Genomic DNA, 14,345 nt, shown 5'->3' with positions numbered 1-14,345 from the left:
TAGGGGTAGGGTAGGGTAGAATGGTCAAATTTACATTTTTTCCCATTTCTAACAAAAAAGGTGAATTTCACCCCTGAAATGCTAAAAGCGCAAGACGAGCACATGTCACTTTTGAAGCAGAGGGTAAAACATGCATAATCCCAAATTTTCATTTAAATCTATGGAGGTTCAACGAAATCGGGGGTTGGGGCTAGTTTTGGCCTTCAATAACTGTACTTACTCCTTTTTGACTTTCTGGTAAATCAAAAAATTGTTCGTACTTGACTATTAAATACTAGCGGACGCCCGCGACTTCGTCCGCGTAAAAATTGACTTCTCTACCTCTACCTTACCCTGCTCGTAAACCTACCCAACCCTACCCTACCCTACCGCTAACGCTAACCCTACCCTCCCCCACCTTACCTCTACCCTAACCCTACCCGTAACCTATCCATACCCTATCCTACCCTACCCCTAATCTACTACTACTACTCCCCGATAACGTAGCATTCTATTGGTGAAAGTATTTTTAAAATCGGACCAGTAGTTCCAAAAATTACCCCATTTCAAAGAATTGTTACAAACTTACAAACTTTACCTCTTTATAATATCAGTAGGTATAGATTAAAGTAGTCCGAACTAGGCCTTATGGTGTTTGACGGTTGCCTTGTCAATCTATTTCCCTTTATCAAATTAGGATGAAAGAGACAATGATCAGAGAACCATATTATGGTTCTTTTTTTTTTAAGTACTCTGTTTGCCTGTTTGCGTGTGGTAAGAAGCTAAGGTGGCAAAGAAAAGCGTGTTTATCGATCGCCGTTTACTGTTCAACTGTGTTATTATAACTAAATACATTGGGTTAGTAATGTTCTTGAGTTGTTAATTATTAGTGTGGCTACGTTAATAATGATTAAACAATAATATTTGTATGGATAACGCTACATTTACCTCCCCCTTTAGATCAGACTACAATAACATAAAATCATCAACCCCGAAACTGTACTTATATTTAAAAATGCTTATAAACTAGGTACATTGTTCGGGTGGCACGACACTCTTTGTTCACATTTTTTTGTTATTATGTTACGCACTTTAAGCTAAACTGACACTTATTGCGGGTACCGTAGCGATGAAGCCGCTCGTAGCGTTGTATGACCGCGAATAACACGCGATCGTCTTTAGGTGCTGCGATGCGGTGTTTGCAGTAACGCCAAATAATAATGTAGGCTCAGCGTTACAATATGTTGACGGTAACCTTTATTGATGGCAACGACGTAGGTACAATATAATGTCGTTGGTTGATGGAGACATTTTGTAAAAAATTGTGATTGTTTCATGTTGCTTGGCACTTGCTTCGTGATTTGCGTTATTCTGCGCTATAATGAAACATGCTGCCTTGTTTATAGCGTCTGTAGATACAAAGTGCAGAATGTGACTGAGACGTGCGATGAGTGAATGGACGCGTAGCTGCTCGCCGGGCTGGTGGTTTGTCTTGTAGCGATTTCAGTATCCCTATGGAATGTCAATTGTGGGTTTCAAAGGCCGGGTCTTGTTTTAACATCTGGCTCGGCGCGGCGTAACGGAGATATTGTGTTCTTTGTTGGGTTCTTTTGTTTCTCTGCTCCCTGGGTTTGAGACTTCCATTTCGCCGGCAATTAATACTTAAACGGGTTTTAGTATACCTGCGGCCCATAGGGGTTTTTTTTATAGGTGTCTTTGGCGTTCGGCGTGTATGAATATTCGGCGATCTATGATAGGAGACGTACCGTAGCTCATAGACTGTAGATATCTCGTCGATCCACTTTGTCGGTTTGAGAGACGAGATTGATAGTCTTGAGTGATTAGTGATTAATATATGATGATGTACGTGTCCTGGTGATGATCGCATGCTGGATAAGTGAACGTCCGGTTGATAGTGATTATGATGTCGATGTTGGGGCACGCTGGTTTCAATGGCACTTGTCGTGAATGATGTCACGAAAATTAATAGTAATATCGAGGAGGGCCCAGAGGAGCTCAGAGGATAGCATTCAGCGTGGCCGATAAAGTCAACAGGGTTGCCAAGTCTGAAGTCTGAGGTTCGAAGGTAAGTTTCCGAACGTATTCTAGATTAGTAACTTGTCAAAGGTACTTGATTAAATGTAAGTTTCTAAACGCATCGTCGGAAGTGTAAGACAGTTTGAACTATAACATTAAATGTTGCGGTTGAATTTCCTCACTTTATCGGCGACGCTGGGTGCAGCAGGTAGCAGATTGAACTCCAATCATTATGATTGGAGTTGAAGCTGCTAGTGAGTCCCTAGTTTATAGATTGATTCTCATAATTTTTCCCAAGTGATATTTCCTATAACTACTCCGTTAATATTCTTTAGATATATGAAAAATTTAAACGTGTATCAAGTTAATCATAATACTTTCAGAGATTTATGTGATTTTAAGGGATTGAATTTATCCAATTATAATACACGCGTTGGGGGGGTAACCAAGGGTCCCTTAAAACATATACAATCATTTCAAAGGGACCCACAATAGAGAAATGGGCTTAGCCACGTTGGCCGTGCACACTAAGAAAAGATACCGATGAGTGAAATTGTCCCGCCCCCAAGTCTTTATATTAGAGTAGAATAGAATGTAGTATGCCATGTTGGGCTTCTTTCATTCATTGTTGGTTCTTCTACCGAGATTGGCGGCCGTTGTCTCCGGTAGAAGTGGACCCACGAACGCCGTCGCGGACGGCTGGGATCCATGCAGATCCCTACTTACGACGTTCTCTCATTGAGCAGAAACGCTGAATGGGAGAACGGGCCCCGCATCCGCTGCATAAACAGCAAATGGGTCGGTAAGTTAGAAAGGTTGTATCGCAGGCCACATTATCTCTTCTAGATATAAAGGGATTAAGAACCACGGCAACCTAGTCCCCCAAATAAGTCCACACAGTTACTCTCCACCAAGGAAGAGAGTCGTGGCAGTTCCATGAGACCACAGTTATTGCCGTACAGAGGAAAGCAAAGGCAGAACTCATAAGTCCACAGTCGTTCTTAATCCCACTGCCTTAAAGGCCACAGACGTTAACAGAAAAGGAAGTAGTAGCGCTCCGTTCAACGATTCCCCAAATTGGTCATGTAGGAAACTATAGGATCTTACCCCTGTAACAAAGTATAAATTCATGAATCATATGTAGATAACACGTTACGGTCAGGACAACCTATATCTAGGGCTTCAACACTACCTTAGTTGCCTAGAGTAACTCGAAGGTCAGTGTTACAGCCGGCAGACACAGTACCGAGTTGCTGTGTTTGCCCGGATTTATTTCACTTTCCAGAAACCAGCTACGGTGATAGAACCTCAGATTAGGAGAGCAGTTTCATGCGGAGCAGATCATAGATCCTCGACACACCTACAAGCTGGGCAGTCTACTAAAATATGTGAGTTTTCAAACTTGTATATCTATCAATTCTTTTTTATTTAATTGACGCTGGCCCTATAGCTCTCAGGCTTATACTATATGTGGTTAAACAATCAGGGCAAAGCGCCACAGCACTTGTTGTTGACAAGTAAGTTTGTAGAGTTGTGGAGTGCCGAGTACGCTATATTCGCAGTACTGTAGATGCGGAAACCGTGCGGTGTATGCTGCGGTTGGTCCTTTGGTACAGTTGCGGCTGCTGGTACTCTGGTGCTGTTGATGCGGCCGTGTGCCATGGTAGTGGCCGTGGTTACTGGTGTGGTGCCTTGTGAGTATGGTGATGCGTACAGGACTCGTTGGAGAGCTGGTGGCGCGCATGGTATGTGCCTGTAAGGTACCTTGTAAATGTTGTGATGCTAGATGTGCGCGTGATGCCATAGATTGATGATGCTCTCTGGTGTGGCTGCAGGTTGTGATTTGCGGTAGCCTGGTATGGTGACGATGATGACTGCTCCGGAAGCGCTTGTAGATTTTGTTGCTCCGCGGATGCAGACTGGTATATTAATTTACTGGGTCGTTTGGTATATTAATTTTTATTTTAGTAACGCGCGCGAGTTGAATAAACCAAGTCGATAATTATAATATCACGTCGGGTGTACCATTATGCTGTAAGTGGCAACACCCGACGGATATATCACGTCGGGGTCACCACTTTGCCTCGTGTGGTAAGAAGGTAAGGTGGCAAAGAAAAGCGTGTTTATCGATCGCCGTTTACTGTTCAACTGTGTTATTATAACTAAATACATTGGGTTACTAATGTTCTTGAGTTGTTAATTGTTAGTGTGGCCTGCACGCCACATGTGCATTGTGCAGGCCATATGTCGGGATACATTTTGGTACGTTATAAACTTATGGATAATTTACGAACTAAATATTAATGTGGATACGTTAATAATGATTAAACAATAATATTTGTATGGATAACGCTACATTTATACCGAGTTTTAGGTACTCTGTACCGATTCTTGAATCTATGCATATAAGATTGTCTATGGATACATACTACTTATATACTCTATGTACACTACACCACAGTCCCAATATATTAAACTACTCTATGGTCACACCACTAGTATTTTAGTAAAAATAAATCACTAAATCTATGGCACTGGCAGTATGGCTATTACTTTACTTCAGTCTTTTGTTGTTTGACTGCAAAATGCAAATCTCATAATGATTTGATTAAATGTATTTGATGATGGTGAAATTATTAAATAAGTACCGTAAATAAACTCGATAATCGTGAAATGTGAATTTATACAAATTTAAGAAGCTGTGTAATCAAGTTGGTTGGTTTGGGATTTATTGTATGTAGGAAGGGAAGTGGCAAGTGCTAGTGTGCTCAGTGAAGTGTAGCTGTGGTGGCCATTCCTTTTGTTGTCAATAAAGGATTAATAATATTTAATCGAAGATGTTAACTTAAACTTATTTATTAAAGTGTGTGTATAAAAAATAAGGAAGTTTGACTAAAAATAGAAACGGCTAAGTGTAACGATGTGTTTAATATATTAGTTCAAAATGATTGAAGGGTAGTACAACGTAGCTGTTTTGACATTATATTTTTTCTAATAAAAGTGAGTATTATGCATTTAAAGTCTATTTGATAAACATGTGTGCTTAGGTAGCCATTTTATATCCTGAGACTGATACGAAAGGAGGAAGGCGTGAGCCGTGAAACAATCCTATTGTATCTAAGGTAAGACTTACGACCTAGATTGAAATGCGCATGATAAGAAACTCCTATGTATAGTATAATCAATAATCGTGCGAATTTTTTGACAGATGCTAATGTCACTTTGTAAAATACTGATACCATATTTATTGTCATAGTGATGTCCTGTTCTGTATAGAGGAATTTTGAATTTCTATCATAACGCTTAGTGAGAGACGGTTGAAAGAAAAATTGTGTAAATTATGTAATTAACTAATTTTTTACCTATTTGCCCTGATCTCTGAGGATACTTCCGATTTGAAAATTTAGAGTACCTAATGAAATTTATAATAAAATTCTAAGAATAAAATATTTATTGGACAAAAAAAGTGTTACAGTTGTTATTTAGTTAGTGGGAGGATGGCGGGTTCACTAGTATGCTAATTATTATTTAGTAGCGGACACTGTCAAGCTTCGCTTTGACTCATTCCCTACCCCTATCCTATTCTAATACCACCATACGCCTCCCATACTCTTACCCTACCCTACCCCTACCCTACATCTACCCTACCATACCCTACTCAAGCCTACCCCTACCCTAAGTAAGTACCCTTTTCTATGTCCTTCTCCTGGTTCTAAGCTACCTCTCCACCAATTGTCAGCCAAATCGATCTAGCCGTTCTTGACTTGTAAGTATTGGAACAAACCTGATTTTCTTATTATACAGATACTAATATTATATAGGGGAAAGATTTAATTGTTTATTTGTTTGCATTGAATAAACAATGACTATTCAAATGTTCGACTCTGTGATGGTCGAAAAACTACAATTTCAAACAAATATCTAGCACCTAAGCCAACGCAAACACTAAGTCTAGGAATCGTCTGATGATGAAAATAAAGAAAAGTAGAGATAGAAAAATATTACGATAAATTTATGACTCCAATATCGGAATCCCGAAGATTTTACAAAACGGAGGTCCTGGGTATGATACCCGGCTGGGCCGACCCAGGCCTGGTTGGCGGGAGGCTTCGGCCGTGGCTAGCCACCCTCCCGACAAAGACGTACTGCCAAGCGAAAAAAAATGTGTTGATATTGAATTTAATATATCTTTACATTTTATCTTCCATTTTAAAATATCTAGTTCAAACTTATGTACTAAATGACATTGGGTTTTTACAAATTTAAATTAGATTAAGCTAACATTATAATTTTATACAGTTTTTGTATAACATAGTTTTAGTGATGTAGTTTCGTTTTGTTTTTTGTTATTCAAATTTTTCCTCAACTATAACAAAAGATATGGAAGGCGAGACGCCATGTTCATCACGCCAACAAGGGGTTTTATCTCCTAGAAAAAAGAGAGCAAAAGCTGCTTTTACTGCGAATGAAAAAACGATGATACGCAATGTATTTAAAGAAAAATCCGAAGATGCAGATGCAAAAATTGAATCACCCAAAAAAAAAGATTGTATTTGTCTCAGTTATTAGTCAAATTAAATAAGGTCTTAGAATAATTTTATTATCATCACTGTGAAAGGTGATAAGTTTATTATTAAGCTCTAGACTAAGATTTTTCATAATAAATAATGTAACTTTTATTTATTAAAATTATTTACTAATTTGGTTCAGAACTTATTGAGTGAGTCTGTTCTGTTCACTTTGTCACATCACTATTTTTGATTCAATAAAAAATAGTATCACAGGAAATGTCAGGGGAGATTGCTGAATTCATTATTCGACTATAGTCGCCACCTGCTGTCACGATTGTACATGTTCCAAGGTTTTATTATGAAAAAACCTAATCTCCAAACCTAAATCGCAATATTAAAGACCAAATAGTGATTTTTACAATGTAATCATATGTTTACAGTGCTGTGTAACAAAATTCAATAATGTTCTACAATTTCATCATAACAGATTAAAAAGCTGGAGTATAATGCTGAAGTTCAAGCTCTTGGAGTAAGAAAAACAAAATGAAATTAACAAAAAAGTAATTCTTAAAATTTTGTTTGTAAATAGGTGTTTATTTTGCTTTCAGAGTATTTTGTTATTGAATATGACATCCATTTTGTATTGAAGAGCATTGTTGTTGAAAATATTGAATGTTTTGCAAAAATCAATATGGATTTTTGCAGAACATACAAAGTGTGATTGTGTTGCTTTTCTTGTCTACACCTATACTAAATTGTTACTCCTGACCTCTCATGTGCATAAGTGTAAGCATTAATCTCCAGGAGTTTGATAATTCAGCTCAGGTAAAAGAGAAAGCCCAAATAACTATGGGGAACTTCTTCTTATTTCAAGGGCCTTTTCTGCACTTGGCCACTTGAACTATGGGGATTTGTATTGGTTGGAAATATTGTTTTTTTTTTAAATCCCTTTTTTTAAAACTTTATATTTAAATATTGTTCGAGATGGGTTGACATCAGAAATGGAATTTAAGGGTAAAACAATTATTGAATATATATTGGATCTAATAACAATTCCCACCAAGAAATTTACCAATAATCAGATAACAAATTTTAGCGAAGTCCTGGACTATATCTGGACCTCCTGATATATTTGAACTACTTAAGATCTCTCTTCTTTGCTCAAGTAATTTTCCCCCCTATCCTAACCTGACAAGATCCTACCAGAGTAGCCCTGGAGATTGGCTAGGTATTGAATTTTCCTCATCATTCTTCATTTTTATAGCTGATGGATGTCCACTGCTAGAAATAGGTCTCTTGCATAGACTTCCAAACACCACTGTCACAAGTGCCTGCAACCTGCTTGATGTCTTTGGTCCACCTAGTGTGGGGTCCACCAACATTGCTCTTTCTGGTGCTGGGTTGCTGTTAAATCACCTTGAGACCCCATCATCCAACATTGAATTTACCTTACATCAAATAATATGATAAACATTTTGGCACATCTTAATGTTGAGTTCTGAATTATACATATATAGTATTCCATAAGATTTGGGCCTTTTTATAGACTCAAGTCCTATATTAGGAATGAATGCCTTTGTAATCATAGTTTGGTTTTCTATAACAAAGTTATTTTATGCAGTTTATAGTTAAATAGTCACATAGTCAAAGTCAAAGTCAAAGTCAAAATTCATTTTTAATATAATTCATTTATAATCAAATAGCATAATATTTTATATATTAATAAAAACACAAAGTATAATAATAATAATAATAAGATATTATTCATCACGTTCCTATGAATGACTAAGTCTAATAAAGAACTTTATGATAAATATATCTTTCAGTTCTTCTTTTTCTCCTGGTTTATCAATCTCTACTGATTTCATCATAATTTTCATATATCAGCTGATGAATGCCCACCCCAGGACATAGGCCTTTTGTAGGGACTTCCAAACATTACAATCCTGAGCCGCCTGCATCCAGCAAAGCCCTGTGATTCTTTTGATTTTGTCAGTCCATCTGGTGAGGGTTCTAGTGAGGGTTCACCATTCCAGCACCTTGGAACCTCAATGTCTAAAGGCTGTACAAGCTATGTGCCCTGTCTATTGCCACATCAACTTCTGGACTCGTTCAACTAGGTTGGTGACTTAGGTCCTTATGCGGATCTCCTCATTTCTGATTCAATCACGCAGAGAGACTCCTAGCATAGCTTGTACCATCGCCCCCGCTGTGTGACTGAGCCTTATGAAGCAAATAGTTAGCGAGCACGTCTCGGAACCATAGGTCGTCACTGGCAACGCCCACTGATCGAAGACTTTTGTCTTCAGATGGTTGTTGTCATCAAGTTGATGCCAAGTCCGTCTTAGTCTAAAAGCTTAAAGAATACTGAGTAAATAGCTTCGTAGAGATCACATCTCTGTGACTCACTCCTCCCTGCAACTGGATTGGCCTCATAGGCTTATCCTGAATATAGACTGACATAGTGGCTTTTTCTTACGAGCATTTCAACACTTGGATGTACCAGTAGTCAATTCGTTATCTCTGCAATGACCTTAGCACAGCCCAAATTTCCACAGAATCGAAGGCTTTCTCATAGTCCACAAACGTTACGAAAAGTGGCTGGTTTTACTCTCGATCTTCCTGAATAACCTGCACAGAGTGCACTCATTAACTTTTACTTGTGTGTATTGTTGATCAAAGCTTAGTGACAATAATATTACATTGACACATTGGAATTGGTAGCCTAGTTAAATTGATCCTGTATACATTTTTCATACAAAATCCAGGATATCATGAACTTGACCTTACCTTTTTAATAAGGCAACCTGATACTGTTAAATTAACAATCTTATGAGCTTTTATATGACATTTTATGACTAAATAACTGATGAAAAGTAAATAATATTTATTTACCTATTTAAATACTTGGCAACCAACAGTGGCAGTGGTGAAAACAGGCTACTTTATATTTTCAATTATGTTGAAAATTTAAATTTGGTATATTTATTAACTTTTGCATTTCATTTTAGGTATCAGTATTTATTATTATCTAGCTAAGTTAATTTGATCACTCATCATTATCATTAGGTGCCTTCTTCCAGCTGAAGTTTGGCGGTCATGTGTAGAAAACTCTTCCGGTCTTTTGCAATATTTTTAAGCTGTGTGTATGTAAACTTGGTCCACTCTTTGACATGATACATTCTCAAGTCAGTACGACATGAAGCGTCGCATCAGTAATTTTCAATATTATTCAAGAAAAATGGTGTCTTATGTTTATAAAACTGGTTACAAAAACTAAAGAAATAAGTTGGAGTATTTTTTGAAGTTAGTTTTAAAGTTTGAAATTCAAATAATGAAAAAAATTTTATATGTGGATGTCAAGGAGACGCGTGACAATTGTGTTTTTTTATAGGTTCAACGGCTTCACTACGCTGCTTGTAAAGACTCATTCTTGGTCATCTTTATTCTGTGGACAAATGTTATTACCACGATTTCTTGATATGGAAAATAAATAAAGAGGCCACATCGTTTTTAGAAAAACTTTTATTAGCCTATTTCTACGCTATCAGAAAAATTCAAGTGTTCATCTTTGTGGGCGAAATAATAATAATAATTTATTATAATTTCTGCTGTGTGTGATGTTTGTGATTCATTTTTATTTTGTTAGAATCCTATTTCATGAGATTAGATAAAGTAGAGTATGAAACTTGCATAACTTGGCATTTAAGCACTCCTGTCTCTATTATAAAACTCACTTTGTTTGTTTTATAAAATGCAACTAGTGCTTTAATGACAGTCCTTATGCAACCGTTTCATAATCTACTATTGTAAATTAAGTCATCGCATTATCAACAATATTTTTTTTTATTTAGAAAATTATTGTCATGCTTATTTCTGTTGCCAAGAAGTATTGCCATGTTCCATGTTTCTGCCTCTAAGCTAAGGCCACTGTATTGTATAATGCATGTCTTGTCAACTGTTGCTCTGGGCGATGGTTATCCACTAAATATACAGTTTTACTTTATACTATGTATTAAACTATGTGCCTTGCCAAGTTTGTCTTATATTAGAGTGCATTGTCACCTAAGACAAGAATGTGGTCAAGTGTTATCTTGATTTGTACTAATTTTGGCAAATTTGTGTAATTTATTTATATGGAAATTTTGATTTTAGAAAAAAAATGGCAGTCAAGAAACATCAGTTGGTTGCAGACAAAAGCAACCAACCAGATTTAGCTGCACTTGCACAATACTTTCAATTGATGAATGATCAATCACAATGCTTACCACCTCTTCAAGAAATGATCAAACAATGCCACAATATTATCCAGTGTCTTGGTAAGATTTATTGTATCTATCATTAAACATAAAAATCTTGTTGCCTTTCTTTCATTTCATTCATATTGTCTTACTCGTTATTCCTTTATCTCAAGATATTATGTGGTGTTTTTCTTACACCTACTAAAGTGGAGGAATTGTAATTTTTACTTGGTAGACAGCAACTATTACAGTAAAATACATTTGCGATTAAAGGAAATTAAATTTTGGTAAATATAAAAATATTGGTTTGAGCAAACTAAATGTAATGGAGTTATTTTGTATGGACTAATTATTATATTGTTACACCATCGTTTCCATTAATAAATATTCAGTCATTCAATTGTCTTTAAATTGTTAACCCATAACATTTTTGAAATATGTAGATATTTAATTTGTTTTTCTTTACATACCTAATGATTCTTTTTTTATTCAGCACGCACTGCCGGCACCGCTGATCAGTTGTGGCACCTACTGCAACCTGTTGAACATTTCTTGCTTCGTTGCGTCAATTCTGTCTATAACAATGTGCGCCACGAAGTTTTCAGAACAATTCTCGACAAATTTTATTCATACATTAGTGATCCAGGTATTTTCATGGTTATATTGTGTATTTCTAACCCTTTATTTAAATAAATTATATTTATTAATTAATTTATTTTATTTTATACCTACACTAATATAATTAAGACGATATATTTGATTGTGTGTTGGTTAATTGGCTTCAAATAGGCTTGCTGCTGCTGGACCGATTATATTTTTTTTTTACAATATTATCAGCACATAATGTGCACTATATTTTACACCTATAATCTCACGGCATTGGGAATTACGGGCTGAAACCGCGGTGCTCTGCTAGTCTATATCTATCTGTATTAATATTATAAAGCTGAAGAGTTTGTTTGTTTGTTTGTTTGTTCGATTGAACGTGCAAATCTCAGGAAGTACTGGTCCGATTTGAAAAATTCTTTCTGTGTTAGATAGCCTATTTATCGAGGAAGGCTATAGGCTATGTATTATTCCTGTACTCTTACGGGAACGGGAACCACGCGGGTAAAACCGCGCGGCGTCAGCTAGTGTATTATAAAATAAAGTATTAGCTGACGCTGTAATTTCTTTTATAAAAGATGTGGTAGCTGGTAGGGTAAGGTAGTTACATATTGTTGAACATAAATAAAACTAACAACTTTTTTCATTTTTATTTAATGTATCATTTGTTGTCAATAGAATCCAATGCGTGTCCAGCCACAGCTGCAGTTTTAATCATTATTGATGATTCGGACGAGGATGAGATTATGTCATCAACCAGGTTGCTGGTTGAACAAACCGAGAACGGGCCAGCTGGGCCAAGGTTTCATGCTGCTCTCTCTTGCCTTTACCGCTGGCTGCATGACTGGCATTGCACACCCACTCTCGGATTTTGGATTTTAGCTTACATTAAAGCTTTAGAAGTGAGTGGCCTCCATTCTAATATAAAATGAAAAGTGTAAATAATCCATAATTAGACATACTTTTATTAGTTGCTTTTCTTGTGATGGTAACAAAAAGAAAAAAAAAAGAAAGGCAGACGTTTATTGCTAAGTATAATGTATGACGTATTTTTACATTTTATACAAACAAATATTGTTTAATTGTATATGTTGTAATACAAAGCTCCGACTTTGTTAATGAAGTGTGTTGTGGTCATGATTTTAGGAACAAAATCATAAATACAATTTATATCGACTAATAAGATGGCTGATCGGTGCAATGGGTAGTTAGTTAGATGGAGCAAATATATTTTTATATTTATTTCTATTAAATAAAGTTGTTTTCATTTTGTATATTGTATATTATGTCCACAGGAAAGTGCACATCATGATATTCTCATAGAGGCGAGTCAAGATTACCTGGTCAGCCTACTTTCATGTTTGGCTCTCCAGATACCTATCCATCAAGCTACCGCCAATGTAATTTTCCACGTGTTAGCCTCTCTGCGTGAATCTGTGGAAGCTTTCGATAGGGTAAATATTCTTTACTATTGATAATATATTTGTTTTCAATCTTGGTAAACCAGTTAATCCATTTTATGAAACTAAGGCTTTTTACATTTGTTTAAACGGCGTTTACACAACCGGCCCGTCAAATAGTAAACGTGGTTTAAATAAGAGCGTTTTTTGCCTGTTCACTACATACTTTTTGGCTGGTTTGTGAACCGAGCGATTAAGAACTTAAGAACGGTGAGTGAACGATCTATGAATAATTTATTTATTATCTATGATATTGCCACCTCTGATTTATTAATGTCGATGTAAATTGACAATTATTTGTCATTGTGTTATATTTTTTTTATGAGATGAACGCCGATTTACGTTCTCAACCAGCATATGGAATGATGAAGTGCTTTAATATATGTATTTGTTCTTTCAACAAGATCTCATCAATGGTGGGCGAAGTGCTAGTGCATCTCGCTTCTGACAACGGCCAATGGAGCCGGCAACTTCTTCAAGATCTTGTGGACATTTTGACCGTTATGGTCGAGCGCATCACTTGCTGTCTCAAGGAAGACGCACAAGAGATGTTCCGAAATAAATATGCCGATGTGGTGAGTAAATATGCTAGAACTTTACATTTCTAGATTTGATTTGATTTGTGCATGGAAAGGACATGTCCCGTATCAATATGGAGTTTAGGCCTATATTCTGAGTGTCAAGCAAATTAATTTTAATCTTAAAGAATATCATCAAGCTAAAATCAAAATTATTTCTTGTTCGTATGTTCTTGTTTAAAAAAATTTAATTTGCTTTTTTTCATGTTTCTCTGTCTGCAGTTTAATGTTTAACAGCTCTCGAAAACTTTTTTTGATAGATTTGCCACCTTAGACCATTAATAACTGGACGTGGTTCGCTAACCGTTACCCCTCTGGCAAAGATCAAAAATCTATGATAAAAAAAGTATATTTACAATCACAAAACTAAATGGAAATACAAAGTTGGCAAATGTAATTAAAATGCTGGAGGCAGGCAGCCCTATCACATGTTTACGTACCGCGCGCTTTAAGTATTTATTTTAAAAATACGGCCGAGTATACTGCTTGTATATATTTTTACTGTGCACAATGTGTTTGTTAGTGTGTGTAATAATTACGCGTGTGTGTATTACGAGTCAAATTTATAGTTGTGTGTAGTGTATGGACACAGAAAATACTTAATGGTGTTAAATGTTTTCGATGTGTGAGTTTACCTCGTCCCCCTCAAAAAATGACAGACTTTTTTGTTGGTAAATTTGGGTGCGAACCGCGTCCAGTTATTAATGGTCTAAGTTTGCCACTCACCCCAACCAACTAGTGGTTGAGGCTTGCAACTACACTCTCAAACCTTTGAAAAAATCAGAAAAAAATATTAATGTTTATTTTGAACTTGTGACTTGTCTTATTGATATTTGACAATATTAAATTACATTGAATTGACAGCTTACACCGGAAGTGAATTCAATTACAATTATATTTATTGACTATTTTGAACGCATTTACTTGTATAGT

General features: G+C 36.2%; 1 protein-coding gene across 5 annotated transcripts in view; it reads left to right on the top strand.

The window, feature by feature from the left end:
• Nucleotides 1–787: 787 nt before the first annotated feature.
• LOC112051311 (ubiquitin carboxyl-terminal hydrolase 35) overlaps nt 788–14,345 on the top strand; it is a 29,051-nt gene continuing 15,493 nt past the window's right edge. Inside the window, exons 1-7 of one of the 5 annotated variants that reach the window (XM_052890777.1) lie at nt 788–2,065; nt 3,302–3,404; nt 10,683–10,846; nt 11,262–11,414; nt 12,053–12,276; nt 12,670–12,828; nt 13,239–13,409. In XM_052890777.1, coding sequence (XP_052746737.1) covers nt 10,690–10,846; nt 11,262–11,414; nt 12,053–12,276; nt 12,670–12,828; nt 13,239–13,409 — 864 coding nt within the window. In that variant the 5' untranslated portion in view covers nt 788–2,065; nt 3,302–3,404; nt 10,683–10,689. Of the gene's footprint in view, nt 2,066–2,124; nt 3,405–4,516; nt 5,139–5,160; nt 5,783–10,682; nt 10,847–11,261; nt 11,415–12,052; nt 12,277–12,669; nt 12,829–13,238; nt 13,410–14,345 lie in introns of those variants that run through there. The other 4 variants (XM_052890776.1, XM_024090095.2, XM_024090175.2 and 1 more) reach the window with 4 other exon arrangements.

This window comes from Bicyclus anynana, chromosome Z, assembly GCF_947172395.1.
Source record: "Bicyclus anynana chromosome Z, ilBicAnyn1.1, whole genome shotgun sequence".
NCBI classification, from domain to species: Eukaryota; Metazoa; Arthropoda; class Insecta; order Lepidoptera; family Nymphalidae; genus Bicyclus; species Bicyclus anynana.
The sequence above is the reverse complement of the archived record's forward strand: the minus strand, read 5'-3'. Positions and strand labels throughout refer to the sequence as shown.